This window comes from Haliaeetus leucocephalus, unplaced genomic scaffold (genome assembly GCF_000737465.1).
Source record: "Haliaeetus leucocephalus isolate CR32 unplaced genomic scaffold, Haliaeetus_leucocephalus-4.0 Scaffold657, whole genome shotgun sequence".
NCBI lineage: Eukaryota > Metazoa > Chordata > Aves > Accipitriformes > Accipitridae > Haliaeetus > Haliaeetus leucocephalus.
Window position 1 is genome coordinate 5,781,216 of NW_010973093.1, and position 17,719 is coordinate 5,798,934.

Below are 17,719 nucleotides of genomic sequence, written 5' to 3' on the forward strand. Positions count from 1 at the left end.
ACCCTGCAAGACAAATGACTGGTTTACAGCTTATCTAGGTTATATAAAGCTACAGCTGCTTAAGATCCTTTATCTGAAGAGTCCATATAAGTTTCATAACCATGGCTGGAGGTGCCAGCTAACAGAGTCCTTAGTCATTCCGTGTTGTTTCAAAGGCCTATCCCTCAAGGCAGTAGTACCATTGCTTTTGGAAGGACTTCACCATGACCAAGTTATACCTTGCTAGTAGCTGCTGGACTGATCTGACCTCATCATGGATGAGGAAGCATGGAAGCACAAGGTGTTGCAAGAAGCTCCTTGCTGATGTTCTTCAATAAGACTGAAGGATGAAATAGGTATTTACACCTGAAAATACCTCTTGAGGAAATTATGGCTCTTGGTGATGGACAATAGAGCACCACACCCATCTAAGCTCTAAGAAATGAGTCAGGGTAAGAGTGGTTTCTTCTGATGGCCTCTTAGGCCTAGGGAATAAAACAACCTGTGCAAATATCCCCAGGGATCTGCTATGAAGAGTGGCTGAAAAACCTAACTTCCAAGACAGGGAAATGCAAGAAGCCTGTACAGGAGTGGATCATTTTAGATACCGAAGAGCTTCCTTGACCATCTTTTGGAGCTGGCACATAATGACATGAGACATAAAGGGTTCTGCACCTCTCTGAACAGCAGCTGGAAACGAGGTAGGGATATTCTAGGGCATCTAAAATACCCCTAGTCACCTGTGTTTATGCTACCAACTTACTCCTTGACTCCCAAAATGCACTTGAGTGCTTGTCAAGACTCTCAGAGAGACAGAAAGGTTAGGACTAGTAGTGATGTCCATTGACCATCAGTAAGGTATTTAATGTTAGCATATTTAACTGATATACAGAAGGAAGAGATCTGCAAGTTGAGAACTGCAAAACAACTTGTGGGATCCAACGACATTGCAGGTATCTAAAACTCAAGGAATTTGTTAACACACACATGATCTTGAAACACTACTGGCTAAAGCAGGGATGTTGAAGCTGAAGTCCTCATGGTTGGAGTACGCAGCTCACCAGTGCTCTACAAGATCCCCCACTTTTTGAAGGGTCACGGACACAATACAGTTTTGACCGTGCTTAGGAAAATGAGACACCAGATGACCATTAGCCTTCTGTGTGGTGGCTATCAGGAATGCTGACTGCATTAAGCTCAATCCAAAGACCACTTTTCCTTCCTTCTTCACTAACTGACATGAGAAGGACAGATGAAGAGACTTTTTCCATAGAGATGGATGTCTTAGGAACAACAAATTTCTTCACTAAGGGAACAGTATCTATCTTAGCCAGACTGCTTGCTGAAGAAAGGTCTGAGGAGTATGATGCTATCAAGGACGAACCAGGTCGTCAAACATTTTGACTGTCATTGTTACCACTAATAATTTCAGATTTGCTTTTGGGGTATGAGATTTCCCTAAACAAAAGCTCTTCTTAAGCCTTTTGGGCCTAGTGTCTGACTATCCTATATTTCAGGAAGAATTTTAGTCACAAACATGTACAAACAAAGTATTGGGGAAGGCACTATGAACTGTTACTGTTTGCACATGTTTATGTTCTAACCTACTTCTAGATAAGAAGAAAAACAAAACAAAAATTTAAATACTCCTGTGCAAATAGAAAAGCTTGACATGCCCAGACCCTAAAAATATCCAGCCAAGCTTTTGAACTTGGATTCCCTTACCTTTTCATAAAAGAGAAATATGAAAGGTGTTGAAACTTTATGTTCCAGTTATTTTTGAGCTATGTGAGTACCACCATTTTGACTGAAGGAAATGAATTAAACTTGCTTAAATGAATTACGCACTTAAAAGTTTAGAAAGACAAGAGTTTATTTTACTCAAACTAAAAAACAACAGGAAAAACAATCTTTTCAGCTGAGAGAACACATGGACAATCCAGCCCTAAAAGAGTCAGAAATTAAAAAGAAGATGGTTTAGAATAGTATGATTATGATAAATTATAGATTTTAATTTAATAAAAGATAATAACTTTGACCAGAGGGAGACTTCACTCAGTCTTATCTGCATTCTTCTGTGAATTTTAAAGCACAAACAGAAATCTAGTTCATACACTGAGTAATACGATCTGCTACATGCACCCATATACACGCACATGCCAGATGGTGGAGCAATATAAACTATTTGAGAGGCAGTAGCATGAGAGACATTGCAGAAATGTCAAATCATAGACTACTAGGACAGAGAAGGTAAAAACAAGTCCTAATGGAGTGAAAGACCTTTAGTTTCTCCTGGAACAAGCATATTGCTTTTGCATACTTCCATAAAGTTTAGACTTGCCTAGTTACCTTCACTACATAATTTACAACTACAACTTTCAGAACTAGCATCACATAAATTTTGCATTTTACAAGAAAAAAAAAAAAGAGAAAACTTCTATAAGACTTTCCTTTACTTCTACACTTTATTCTTGTGCCTAAGTAACAGCCATAAAGGATCTAGTAACTAAAATCAACCTTAATGAACTCTAGAAGTTCTACTGATCATTAAAAGACTCTAGCAGATGCATAACACCTGTATGATGATGCTCATTTCTGACTTGGCATGTCTGCTCCTCACCCAGTGCTAGTTATACTTCTCTATCACTACTGGTGACATTGGGGTTAGATCTCCCTAAGCAAGAAATTCCAGTTAAATGAAATGTGTTGACTGTCTTACACAGTTCAGAGATGACTCATTCATCAGAGTCCTTTATAGGAATCCATTTTGCAGAATTCACATTCTATAATAAATAAATCTAAACATATTTCTGAATTACTTCTATCCCCCAGAAAACACAGACCCAAAGTTGCCTGTTAAGCAAGAGAGTTACAGAGATAGTAAAGAAGTGTCCCCACCTGACAGCGTAGGTCATGCGATCGGGTCGGATGGCTCTCATTATGCACAGGCGCTGCAGAGCTGACTTGTTCTTCCATTCCTGAGGGAACTTCTCCTTTTCAGGACACTCAGATTCAACAAATTTCTTCCACCGTTTTGCAGACCCCTCAATATCCCGATCTAGGTTCCTGAATTCCTCCATGGATGAGAGCGCCTGGAAAAATTCAAGGAAGGTCTTCAGAAGAACAATCCTACATGGCTCTGAACCATTTTTCTAACATCACTGACTGCTCATGTTTTGCTCCACCAGACAGGTCATAGCTGGAACCTGGGAGCCACAGCCAGAAACCCACCCAGATCAGACTCTGTCCATTCTCCTTTTCCCAACCCTGTTGTCAGCACATTGTCACAGGAACAGGAATCGACATGGCCCATTCACGAGGCCACAGGAAAGTATGACTGAGGACAGTTTTATACTTGTGGAAGGTCTTCTGAACTGAAATGTGTCTCAAGGCTGCCCACAGAATGTCAGTTCTAAAATCATGCTGCACCTAACACAGCCTTCCCTGATGCTCTCACTCACATCACTGCAACGCCCTTCGCCAGCCAGTGAAGCTGCACACAGCATCCAGGCCTTCTCCCCTGCAGCACAGTTGCAGACACATGGGAGTTTGGAAGTGACAATACAAGGAAAGGATGAAAGACTTTGGCATCATCCACAATGCACATCTCCATAACGCAAAGTGAGAAGAAATCTGCTCTCCTGTTTTGAGACCAGAACTGAAAAATCTCAGGTGACAAGCACTTGCTACTGTCAGTTATCCCAGAAATGTGTTTTGGATAGCAGCTGGAAGTTTTGAGCCCATGTCTGACAGGAGAGCACATTGCTGGCATTCCCGTGAGCTGCAAGTCTGCAAACAGTCTCCTTACTGCTTCAACAGAGACAAAGACAATTGTGCAGCAAAAAATCACAGCAACTGATGGAAAAATGTGCTTTTGTATCCAGGGTGCTCAGTATCCAAAGCTAAACAGAGACTCAGGCACGCCATGCTCACCAAAACTGTTTTTTAAGGGGTTTCACAGTTGCAATATTAATTATCTTCATCTTTAGACACATGCAGTTATTTTTCTCTCCCTGTTCCCCCATGCATATACCTCTCTATCTGCATAGTCTGATGCACATGCTCCGTGAAAACCACAACACTGGGACTCAATCATGCAATTGGGGTGACCACGGAGCCACAAATCTCAATAAACATAATGCAAACTATAAATGGGTGGATGCTTTCTTTGTAGAAGCATGCATACCATACTGTGCCATTGGAAAAAACAAATCACTCAGATTTATACTTGTCAAATACACACAAAGATTAACTTCTTGGTGCTACAAGTCTGTAGCTGAAACAGGTAGCTGAAGAACACCCCAAAGAGCAGCTGAGCAAGGCAGTAACTAAATGATAATTACAATGAAAATGTAGCTAGATTTTGTAGCTAGAAAGTGGCAACTATAAATGTTATGCAGAGAAGTAAAGAATCAAAATTATCGTTCATACAAGTGGTGGCAAAACGTATTGCACAGCTTGTAAGGTTCTTCTGGATTTCAAGCAAAATTCTCGCTGAAACAAACATCTTCACAGCATTTTGCATAATCTGAAGCTGTAAGCAGTTGAACGTGAAGTGGGAAAGAGTAGTAAAGTATAAAAGACAGTGAATGAGCTATTTTCTATAGAAACAGAAGGGCACACTCATAGCGAAGCCGAAGCTTCTTGATGGGCAGAGGTGTTCCGCACCATTAATGCTCCAGCTCACATCCCATACAGCTCCACTATGGAAAGCAACTGAGAAAGCTCCTTGAAAAATGCTGATGTCACACCTTGTCCAGATCAACTGAAAAAATACGCACTTGCCATGGGGCTTTGTAAGTCATGCAAGTGCCCTGACAGAAGTGCTGGGAGATTGCCTTGGATACGATGCTGTTGCAAATGAGGCAGAAGACACTGAAGGTCACTCTGCTCTAAAAACTGCAGGAAAGCCATGCTTTCCCTCCGGAAAGGCTTCCCAATGAGAAGACAAGAGCAGAGTAAAACTTCGGTCTTTCTAATAGATTGAGTTTAGTCAGAAGCCATATTTCAACACAGAGACCTAACAAAGGGAAGGCAGGCATCAGAAAAAGGGGCTTCTTATAACAAATGAGTTCACATTTGTAGCAGTGGGAATGCCTATAGGCGACAGAGAGAAAGAGGTTGTAAAGCTGTTCCCAGTGGGTGCCACTGACCCAGGACATTTGTTGAATATACACTCATAGCATCACAGAAGCAATGGTCGGAAGAAACTTCTGGAGGTGTCTAGTCCAACCTTGTGCCTGGGCTAGGTCTACAGCCAGCACTGGATCAGGTCAGCCATGTCTTTGTCTGCCAAAATGCTGACCTATAAAATGAAGCGCTCTCAGCCTCTCTGGGTGCCCTGATGTAGAGCTGCACTATCCTTCTGGTAAAGATTTTTTTGTAATACGTTCAAGCTGAACCTCCCTACCTGCAATTTGTCACAGTTGATCCTTATTACATCACATGCCAATAACAAGGAGAGTTTGGCTCTGTCATCTTGTAGCTGGACAAATCCCTCTACCTTTCCTCATAGATCATGTGCTCTAGGGCCAGAATTAGAGCTATAGGCAGAGAAGTGCTTGTAGATATTACTATGAATGTTCTGCAACAAATCAAGCCTTGCCCGAAGTCACAATTTCATCAATACCTCCACAAAAGGCACAGCTAAGAGCAGAGTGCTTGCAATACCACTTGAGAGCTACAGCATGGACTGACTCAGTTTGGCGCTGACCATCTCCGTGCCAAACTCCCAGGGATCCTGAGAATTTCATGAAAAGGAGTGTGAGCAAAGTAGTGATTCAACAGATGTTGTTTCCATGTGTGGATTAGCACTAAAATGGAGAAATGTCAGCGACAGCAGTACTTTCTCCAAATTCAGTGCCATATCCTGCTTTCTGTGGAAAACTAGAAACCAGAGCACAGAACATGAGAAACTGACATTGACAGGAACAATACCATGTGTTCTGATCTGCCAAAACCTTGTCCTTGCAGCAATAAATTTATTTGATGCACCTCTCATAGCTGAACACAACACAACGGCAAATGTTGAATTCAGTGGATTCTTCAGTGCAAGTGCTTATATAAAACATCTTAACACTGTTGACTTCTGAAGTGACTTACTTAAAATACCGCTTCAGAACTTTGGCTGAAGTCTCTTCATTGATGTTAACAAGGAAGACTCTGAAAAATTTCTTTCTTCTTACTAAATGACAGACATGTAATCAGAGATGATAGTCTGTCTCTCCCTGAACAACATGTTGCAGAATCAAGAAAGCTCTAATTGCAAGTATAAAGTCTGTATTATATAAATTAACTCTAAAATTTTCATTAGTCAACAATTTTAATTACATTTATTAGGAGTGATGGTATTAATAAGAGATGCTGCTATTTAAAAGCTAGTGCAGTGAAAGCTATCTCAAGCAGTAATCTTTCTGTGAATATTAATTGCTTTTCAGTACCTCTGCTGTGAATTTTTCCAAGAAACTTACACCAACAGTAATACATCACTGTTTCCAAGCAGCAGGAGTAAAAGCAGGAATGGTACATTGGGACAGCAGATGGGTACTACACATCAACCTGTGCAGCATGGCTATTTTTGTCAACATAATAAAGAATACATTTGTCAATTAGAGTTGTCATGGAAATTGAGAGAGACAAAAAACATTGATCAAAATAAAACATGATAAAAAGGGCTGGAAGACTCCAGTTCCTATCTTTGCAACCCACGCTATAATCATCTCTGATGGCTGGAAACAGACAGGAGGGTCTTGAGTTTATATCTCAAAATGAGACTTTGCCAGCAAAACAGGTCTCTTCACACCACGTCAAGGCAAGGATCATTGTTTTCTCAGAGAAAATGATTTTTCATTCACTGACTCACAGACAACTTGCTTTATCACTTTAGTTTTCTTTGACAGTTTCTCTTCTAAGTAAGAACCAGCTTTAAACTGGAGCTGATATGTCAGCAGATCTGTGAATTTCACACATTCACAAATGAAAAGTACTCTCTTTCCCCCCACAGCTGTAGAAAATACAACATGTATCAGCCATTGGCTTTGAGAAAGAAATCCTAGCTGCCATTGCAAGTCCCAGGCCAACGGGCACGACGAGGAGATGACACACTCAGTTTCCCCTCACTGCTTGCTGCCTCCAGAGGATGGGCTGAGTCTTTAGTGAAAAGAACAACTTCAAAGGTCTGGTGTCATTGCTATTGCATGCAATTTATCTCCTAGTGCCAGAAACACTACAACAAGCTTTTGTAAATTTATTAGAGAAAACACTTGCTCTTATCACTAAAGGCAGTTATTCTAAGGACACCATCTGGTCGAAACTGGCCTCAAGTTTGGCCATTGCTTCATAAGTTTTTATAAAATCTAAAACTAAAAAAAAGAGATTATCTCCATGTTTTCTTCCCCTCAGCTCTAAAGGAAATTATTCTTTAAAAAAAAAAAAAGCTTGTTTAGTATTTTAAACTATTTCCATAATTTAAAAGACCCTGCCCCAGAGTCATCTGACTCAAGAACAGCTCTGGGGCAAGGGAAGTCAAAACAGCATCTCATTACCATGCTCTGTGCTGACATAGTGTGGAAAATAATACAGTGCAAGTAAAACCAGTGCTGCCAGAGTGAGCTTCTAACACCTATTTACCAAGTTCCCCAGCAGCCATGGGACTGGTTTTTAAAAAGACATAATGAAATCATAATTTAAAAAGTGAGGTTTATTTTTTAAAAAGCTATCTTTACTTTTTGAGTCTTCAGGTTATACCTGATTCACACTTTCAATCTTAGCATTTTATATATCTTGCTTTAAAAAAAAAAACCCACCTCTACATAAAAAAATGAGGTCTATAAGGAACACACTGAAGATCAAATGTCCCTCTATAGAAATCACACAACTTGACAACACTGGAAAGAAATTATATTTAATATTCTTGCAGTTTTAATAATATGTGAGATTATTAAATCCTAACAATTAGTGCCGATTTCATTTGCAAAATTAAGGAGATGTCTTTTTATGGATTATGTTATACAGTTTTTAAGCAAAGCAGGCTCCACAAATAAAAAGTTCACAGCGCTCAGCAGTTGTGCAACTGACCCTGAGACTATCTTCTGGAAAGGCGGTGTCATTTGCAGAAGCTGCAAGAGTTTCAGTGGGCAGGGATGGCCCCCAGCAGTGATGTGCACATACTGTGCAAAAGACTGGCTTTTAGCAAGCCAAGCCCATAAGCTAATGATAGTTGAAAGGGAACCATTTTTAGATGTCAGGTGAGGCGTGCGGCAAAGCTATCCAGGTTCAGCTGAGTGTTTTCAATACCAGCACCAGCATTAGATTCAAAGTCTAGAAACACTCCAGCAATTCAAAGCATTTGAACTGTGCATCTGTCACTGTGGCTTGGCTGCGCATTTTGGAGCTGTGATTCACCAACCTGAGGGACACAGGTTCCCAGGGAGGTCTGGGAAAGTCCCACCACAACTCAGCTTCCCAGTTGTCTGTCTGTACGTGGGCTTGTAGAGTTTGAAGCAGCTTGTGTGGGAACTTTTGCAACAGGTTTAAAGCAGAGCACCTGTATGAATGCCTGATGCTTGGGAACAAACATGCGTTTTCAAAATACCTTCTAAAGGTCTTGCACTGTCCATGTGCACTGCGAGTTCTGCGTATATAGGTTTCTGCAAATATTCATAATTTCTTTCATTCATTTTCTGCAGGTGGCCTAAATGTCATTAGGAAAACCAGCATCCCCACAGTTGGAGAAAGACAGCTCCTGGAGGAATGGTAAAGTCAAACCTGCATCTGGCTTGAATTGATATATTGGATCATTCAATAAGTAGACGTATAGGCAGATGAATTACTCTATTTGAATACTACTGTTAACTGTAAGGATTAATGTAGAAAATGATGGATTATTTGCCATCGTTCCCATAAACCTTTTCCCAAGGTTTTGATTTGTATTATTCATTCACTGAAGGTGTTATTTTCTGTTTAGCTGCACTAATTAAATTATTCAACTCATAAGAAAAATCTCTACCGACGGTAAAAATAAAGATATGATGGGTTTGCCAAACTTCAATCACCTTTCAACACAAACATGTTATTTTTAATCCTCTTATTTCTTTCATAAAAGCTTACTGACAAGCTCACTGCACTGTATGCCCCTGTCTTCATTCAAACTTCTCCTTGCTTTTTCCATGTGTCTAAATTATACTGGGGATAAAAAGTATGTAGTGCCATGACATGACACTATACAAAAACATCCTTCTGTTTATCTGTACCACCCTTCCTAGAGCATCACAAAATGCAGACACCTTGCGGTTGGATGACAGAAGTGGTCTGAGGAGTGATGGGTTGGATATTGCTACCTCTTCTTGGAAAACTGCCAGTGAAACCTGTATCATAAATCAGAAGGCAGTGGCATCAGCACTCAAGTCCTTCCCACTAGTATGTTCTTACAGACAGCTCTACTGGATAGGATAGGTCAGCAACAGAAATGAGATTTAGTCATAATCTTTGTATTCTACTTGCTTATAACCACCCACCAAATTTTCATAATTTTGCCCGAGATGTTTCACAGCTAGGTTCATATTGACATTTTACTTGCATTTTCTGCAAAGGTTGTTCAAAGTGGTTTTGAAAATGGGCCTTGCAAAGTCAAGCTGTTCTGCCAAGCCATACTCTCCATCTTTCCTCTTCTCTCTTTGATGCTCTCCAGCAAATTAGGGACACGCACCCAGGACCAGAAGCTGGCCATGGTTCCCTGATGACAGCTGAAAGGTGGTACTTGTGTATTTCTGAAAAGTTCCCTGGATTTGGCTGCTATATATCACAGAAGGGCCAGCACCATGGGCCAATGCACAGCAAAACTGAAAGGGAAAATAAGTCTCATGGACTGGAAGAGCTCAGCTGAAGCATCTGTTCCAGCACGTCACCTGCTGGAAGGCTCTCAGGGTCCATGGTTCTGTGTCCTGATATACATATACATATACACATACATATGGACTCATCCTTTGATAAGGTTTCTCATAGCTCTTTTCACAGCGATGACCTCACCCAAGGTTTCATGGTGACACCATAGCAGAACTGGCCTTGAGAACAGGCAACCAGACTAGAAGAGGAATTAAGCTACAGAGCTTCTTCTCTGAGAGCTGGTGCTCTCAGGCCCCTGACATAATCCCGTACATGCTCACATGACCTGCTCGAACAACCACAGTAATAGGAACTGCAAGCAATCTGTGCCAGTCCTTCACTATTCTCTACTGTCGTGGTTTAACCCCAGCCAGCAACTAAGCACCACGCAGCCACTCACTCACACCCCCCCACCCAGTGGGATGGGGAGAAAATTGGGAAAAGAAGTAAAACTCATGGGTTGAGATAAGAACGGTTTAATAGAACAGAACAGAAGAAACTAATAATGATGGTGATAACACTAATAAAATGACAATAGTAAGAATAAAAGGACTGGAATATACAAATGATGGGCAGTGCAATTGCTCACCACCTGCTGATCGACGCCCAGTTAGTCCCTGAGCAGTGATTCCCCCGCCCCCACTCCCCCCAGTTTATATACTAGATATGACATCACATGGTATGGAATACCCCATTGGCCAGTTTGGGTCAGGTGCCCTGGCTGTGTCCCATCCCAGCTTCTTGTGCCCCTCCAGCTTTCTTGCTGGCTGGGCATCAGAAGCTGAAAAATCCTTGACTATAGTCTAAACACTACTTAGCAACAACTGAAATAATTATCAACATTCTTCACATACTGAACTCAAAACATAGCACTGTACCAGCTACTAGGAAGACAGTTAACTCTATCCCAGCTGAAACCAGGACATCTACCACAAAGATTTTCCAAATGTCTGGTGTGAATCTTTCTTGCAGTACTTTGAGATGCACCTTGCTCTACCCTTTACTGATACAGAAAACTGATTGCTTTTTTGCCTTTGGAGGACACTTTTTGAAGGTTGTACCCTCCTGTCCCCTCAGTCTTGAGGTCCTCAGACATAACCCTTCCCCTTCTCCCTCTCTTCAATCTCTTTTCACAGTCATGTTTTCAGGTATCTGAAACTTCTCACTGCTCTCCTCTACCCTTTCTCCAGGTGGTCTGCATCTTTCTTAAAATGCAATACTCAAAGATCAAACCAGATTACGGCAGAGGCTTGACCAACTCTGAGTGAAAAGCATGTCCCCATGGCTCTGTCAGACTATATTCTTTGCACAGGGATGCTCCTATTCAGGTACTGGCAATACTGTGGTCCACTGATGCACTGTGATCACACTTTGGGGATGATACAGAGACCACGAGTGCTTCCAGAAAAGGCCATCTCATGTGCCACAACACAGGTAAAGCCTTGGTGTTACCATCAGGGTTCCGGAGATTGTTCCCGGTTGAAATTTAGCTGAGCACTTAATCTGCAGTCTTCACAGCTGTTCACGTGAACCAAACTGCCATGCAAAGGAAACGTTTATGAGCTCTACCACAAAACAAAGAGCTCCAACAGGTCCTTTGTGGCAGATCTGGGCTTAAAAGGAAGAACTAATAAAGAAGAGACAAATCCAAACCATTTGCCTTCCTTGCCTTTCCAAAAGCATCTTACACATCTAGGTACAACACATCATGTCCAGAATAGGATGACTGCTTGCATGCCCTTAGTTGCTAGTACAGCTCAGCCATCAGACCTTTCTGTGGTCACTCCTGGGTCCACAGTCCACTGGCATCTTTTCAGAAGTGCACTGCAACTGATTTTTTTTCTATTTTTTAAGCAGATCAATAGGACTTCAAAAGATATACAATGTCTAAAAAGGATACATTTGATATCTAAAAGATATCTCTAATGAAGCAATTATTTCCCTTCTCTTCCATTTAGAAGGTGAAAGAACTTTTACATTCAAAATGACCAGCTGACAGCAGGCTTTGTGTCATGGGTGGATTGAGAATGAAGGACAAAGGCTGACATTTCTGTAGAGGCATCCAGAAAAACTCAATTTCCACTCTGCAATCAAACCAACAAAGTATGTCTTTAAATATTTGATGTGATCAAAATCTCTGCTGTATTTCAGATAAACATCAGATCGTTAGCCAGCGGGTTAAAAAAGAAAAGGAAAAAAAAAGGTAAAACGTTCTCAGGTAGTATTTCTGTGAGACATTGGGAACATTCCTCTGGCACTTAAGTGCTGGTAAGGACAAATAAATGTCCTTAGGAAACTTCTAGATGACAGCAGATCAATGCACATCGAAGTGTCATAATCAATGTTTTCTATCAAAGATGCACTAAAAGGCTGTACATCTGAAGAACTGAGTTAATGGAAGATATTTAATTAAGACTATGATTTTCTGGCATAATAATAATTCTGAATGCACATGGAAAGCTGTGAGCTGAAAGCCTTTCATATCTGACCATCCTGATCAAAGGACCTTGCTTATGCACAAAGAGCACAATGTAGGCAGCAGATTGTGTCACAATGAATCTTTGACAAGAATGAAAAATTTCAGTGTCTAGAAAGTACAAAAAGTGAAAGTTGGAAGAGAGATTTCTGTTCTTTTGTCAGAAAAATCCAGTTTTCTTAAATGTTAAATATATGATTTGGTATTTTATCTCAAAAGCCACACACACAATCTTATCATCTGCATTCTGCAAAATTATAAATATGGAGTTAATATACTACTTTGTCTACTGCTGTTCTCCTCCTCGAAAGCTGAATTCAGTATTTAGAGCTCATTATTCAACATCACATTTATTAAACAATGCCCTTTCAGTAGCGTTTTCATATCTACATAATGAAAATTCTTCCCCTTCAGAAAAAGATGAGGGAAATGATTTGGATGAAGAAGTAATCCAAGTCGGCCAGGTGTATTCTTGCTGTATATTAACTAGCTTCACTTATCCTATGGGACACATCTGCATTCAGCAATGAAGAGGCGCTGCAGAAAATATCACAAAGAAAATCAGACTTGGGAAATGCGTATCTGTGCAAAGGAGATCCAGAGCTGCCTGCATCCAGCCTGTGGGAACAGGCTGCCGTGGTGAGAGCCAGATGCATACGTGGTTAATCAGGGACTGCAGTTCTGCAGGAGGCACACAGTGAGCCAACATGGACACAGCTCCCCAGGAAGGGCACAGCATGGAGGGAGTTGGAGCATGGGAGAATTTCACAGCAGAGATCACTGGGGTCACAGGAAAATCCATTCACCCAACCTTCAGCTAGTCTCAGTGGCCTGACAACAACCCTCACCCTCTGAAACAGGCTGGGTTTGGCCAAGGCAACCATGAAAATGAAGACCATAAGGGCAACCACTGGCTTTATTAGTAGTGGTGAAGCTCAAGGAGAGCCCAGGTTGATGGTGGGTATGTTCCTATGATCTTTCCTAGGTAAATACAAACTGCTCTGCAGAACCCCTAAGAAACACAAGCATGGTCTTTTGGCACTGGGCACGGAACAGAAGATGCATAACTATGCCTTGTGTGAGGCTTTACCTAAGCTAATAAGCCCTACTGATGGGCAGATTGTATTAGCTCAGGTCTAAAACCACGCTCATGCATCTATAAAGCTGTTCCAAAGCAAGGTTGTCTCAGACTATGGGGAGAAGGAGTTTCTATCTGCCTGTCTCAAACCCCAGCATACTTACGCAGTGAGGAGAAGACACATATACTTTTTTCTTGCCTGCTGATCTGCTCCTGAATCTGTGGCTACAGAAGAGGTCCAGGCACAAGCTCACCACGAGCCACACAGTTTGCTAGTACCTTGCTGGCTCACATTTGACTTTCGTGAACTCGCTTGCTCTCAGGAAATGCCTGGACACAGCCCAGAGCGTAGGACACTCCAGGGACTACCCACAGTAAAAAACATATGAGGTCTTCCTTGTCTGGGAGGTGAGGGGAATTCCACTGTATGGATTCAGGTGCTGCCAGGGCCAGAAAACAACTGCTGGCCCATTTTACTTGTTATTCTAGACATAGTCTGGAAGACCCAACAACCATAAAACCCAATGATGTCATTTCTATATCCATGCTCAGAGCAGAACCGTGACATGAGCTGTCTGTCCTAGCTCTGTGGATAACCGAAGAACAGCTCAACAAGCAGACTGGGCTTTACAAAGGGTTGAAGGGACCACAGTGCATCAATTCAGAGAAAACTCACTGCCCATCTAGGTATCAACACCTTCATCTTATGATACTGGAGACCTTCCAGTGAAGGAAAGAAAAAAATAATTGGGGAAAAATCCTACAGAGGACAATCTCTACACTGATTCTATGTTAAGTTCAGTCACACAACAAGAATATCAAAATGGCCATTTGCACATGGCCTGATGTCCTGTGCAGTTCAAGTAGTAGCATCATTGTACCTTTGTGGTCCAAGGTGCGTCCACACATTTATTGGTAAGGTAACCAACAGCTAAGTCGGGAGAAATGGACAGCCTTGCATGCACACAAAAAACTTCTTCAGAAGTACCAACAGAAGTAAAAACTTTCAAGCTAGGTACTGGGAACACAGAGGGTGAGGAAAGTATAACATACTATGTAATAAAGGAAATTGAAAAAAGACAGAAAACCTCATTACAAGTGAAAGAATACTTTTGACTTCTCAAGAGATCACTGTTAAGTACCTGCAAAAGACAGGCCTTAGAACTGAAACAACCAACTCTATTGAACACCAGAGCCAGGGACTCAGCAAAGGCACTACTTTCATTAAATGATACAATTTTCTCCCCTTCCTGCTCTTAACTAACCCTTCAATGACCCAGAGGCAGTATTTGCACTGAGGCTAATGGCTGTGTCCTTTGCTAACATCTCCCCTTGCTCCAGAGCTAACTAATGTGCCTCCACAGGGGCTCCACAGGTACTACTTTTTCTCCCATATAGGCTGACTGATGAATAGAATCAAGTTAAGCTCAGAGCAGTTTTTCTCGACCTGTACTTAATTTGAATTCAATTCCTGTTTCAGGCTTAAAGAAGCACTAAAAAGCCTGAAACTTCCCTATTTTTTCCATGTCTATCAGCAGATCTAATAAAAGATATTACCCTTCCCTACAAACTATGCCCTTCTGGACAGGTATGTGGGTTTCTTCACTCAGTGGTAAATATTGAGCTACCCTGGCACACAGGTTACAGCAAAAAGCTCTGTGAAACTTTTTATTGAACTTGAAAGAAGCTGGAAGACTAAATCATAAACACGTGTCAGATGCTCCAGCATCATGAGCTGAAAACAGCTGCACAACTGCAAAGGACTAATAGCCTATATCTACTATTAATGTCTCAATGAAACAATAACAATCTAACTGTTAATCAAACAATAACAATAAATAATAAGCCAAATCACACAAAGCTGATTGCATGCCCAGAGTCCTCAACATTTAATGAGGTTTCCTTTGAAGTTAATGGGCCCAAAATGGGAGGCACAGAATGGGCCACAAATATCAATATTGATTTCTTTTGGCACTACTGTCTTGGCCTGAAACCCCTGGCAAGAGAAGCACTTTGGGCAGGAGCATTTTCAATGTTTCTGTGAAAAATTAGCAGAATGCTAAATTCCATTTCAAATTTGAAATATGAATCTGAAATGTACTTTGCTCAAGCTTTGTTGAAGAAACAATTTATTACAGCACTTAATCTTCCTGATGAAAGAAAAAGAGATTTTAGCCTGCTAATAAGCTGTGTAGAAGCCATGACTAATTAACCTAATTATAGCAGTCTGTGACAAAATGTGATTGTACTAAAACCATGCCTCAAGTAACTGGAGTTGCCAAAAACTCAAAGACTAATAAACCAACACACATTAATAGAACATAAACACTAATAAAGTTGACGCCAGCCATATTATTTATAGCAAAATCAATACTACAATCATCACAAAAGAGAATCTGAAAAGTATTCAGTATCTGATAATATAGAATTCACTATCTGAAAATCCTGAAATACATAAAATTAACACAGATTATTGGCCAGTGACTGCAACTCTTCAAGATGTGCGGTTCATGGGGACAGTGGATGCACGCTGAGGCTGAAGACACCTGATGCATGGAGCACACTTGAATACATCTACATTCTGCCACCTCACAGCTCAGCAAAAGGCTAGATGCAGAGAAGCATTTCTTGGCATCACATAGTTTCCATCTCAACCACAAACCCCCAGACACTCACTGGGAGAGAGGAAGCTGATTGGGAAGGGCTCATCTCAAAGAGAAGCAGTTATTGCAAAGCAGCTTCAGGTGACAGTCCCCTCTCAATTCCTGCCTACCTCAGGATAAGTCTCCAGCTACTCCACGCACACAATGACTACATGATAGATACCCAACACTGCATCACTTTTGGATGGCCGAGGGATGATGGAGTGCAGGCTGCTGGTAGGGATGAAGCTGGGGCACATAGCTGATGGAAGGGGTGAAGACCTTGTTCAATGATGCCACTGACAGGGTTTGAGCTCTGATGAGTATAAGTTCCTTACTGCTGGTCTCAAAGCGGGCTCTGACACAGTATGCTATGTACTTTGACACTCTATGCAGAGAAATGCCTGTTCTCCTGAATAAGTCAAATAGTGATGCAAGAATAAAGCCTGAAGAATGAATGACTGGGAGTTGATGTTCCTTCTGGTGTTTATGACCCTGAGCTGGCAACTGTACCAACTTCATCACAGCAGTGAGGCAGTTGCAACAATCATGATGAAGCACACAGGGAACATGAAAGGCCATTTCACCCACACGGAATGGAACTGGCCAGCACAGAAGGGATTATCTCCCAAAGAAAACTCACTGCAAAGTTAGAAGATGTCTGCTTGGAGAATGTACCACCTGCAGGCAGGACTAGCAAAGGCATCCTTGGCCACTACAAGAGTAATATGTTTCCCAAGATGAATAAAAGGATCTCCAAAATGAGAGTCAGAGCCTGAAACCTCTGAAACCTATAGTGGAAGGAAGTTCACTTTCCAAAGGAAACTTAGAGGACTGAAGCAGAAAGAAGCTTTGTGGTGCAGAATGCTTCCAAACAGTGAAGAATGCCAACCCAGAAGGACTCCAGGAGAACTGAAATGCACCATTCACCCTATATATCCCCATGCTGAACACGGGCAGGGACAGAGCAGAGTTGAGAAAGCCTAAGATTTCAAGCAGTAATTTGTATGTACATCTACAATGTATACAGACTGCACAGCCCAAAGACAAAATATGCTGTTGCAAAACATGTATTTCATAGGCTTCATGGCTGAGTTCCCCTGATTACGTGTGTTGACCCTAAGTGTCCATTTAATTTGTCTTCAAAGGAGAAGCAAAAATAAAACTGCTGCTGTCTAACAGCAAAACACCACCACTGAACAAAAGATGATTAAAGAGAGGGTGTAGAATTTTTTTTTAATTCCTCCATTATTATGGAAATATGCCTTTTAGAGGATGAACAGGGCTAGTTTAGTGAGAAGTTCCAAGCTTATTTTATGGCTGAAAATGGAATTATGACATTTGCAACATGAGCTCTGTCATGTGGGCAGAGGCCCCATCCTCACAGCCAGTGAAGAGACAGAGATGATAACTCCTGGTCAGGGCAGACACATCTGGCATGAATTGTTCCATGCTACCATTTAAAATTGCTATGGGTGACCTGGGTTAGAAACTTTATTTGACTTTTGAACTGCATTCTGCAACTTAGAGCTCTAACTCTGTGTTACCTTAAAAGACAGCGTTTGCCAAGTGAAACACAGCCTAGCATGTGCTTGCCTAGAAAGGCATGTGGTACCATAAGCCAGGGCTCCTGCAAAACTCTGGAAAGCCCCACAAAACAAT

The 17,719-nt window shown here is 41.4% G+C and overlaps 1 protein-coding gene across 1 annotated transcript in view; it reads right to left on the minus strand.

The window, feature by feature from the left end:
• The window catches only part of DNAH9 (dynein, axonemal, heavy chain 9), a 206,883-nt gene that overhangs the window by 48,193 nt on the left and 140,971 nt on the right, over positions 1-17,719 (minus strand). Inside the window, exon 60 of the mRNA XM_010579502.1 lies at positions 2,878-3,071. Coding sequence (XP_010577804.1) covers positions 2,878-3,071 — 194 coding nt within the window. The remainder of the gene's footprint in view (positions 1-2,877; positions 3,072-17,719) is intronic.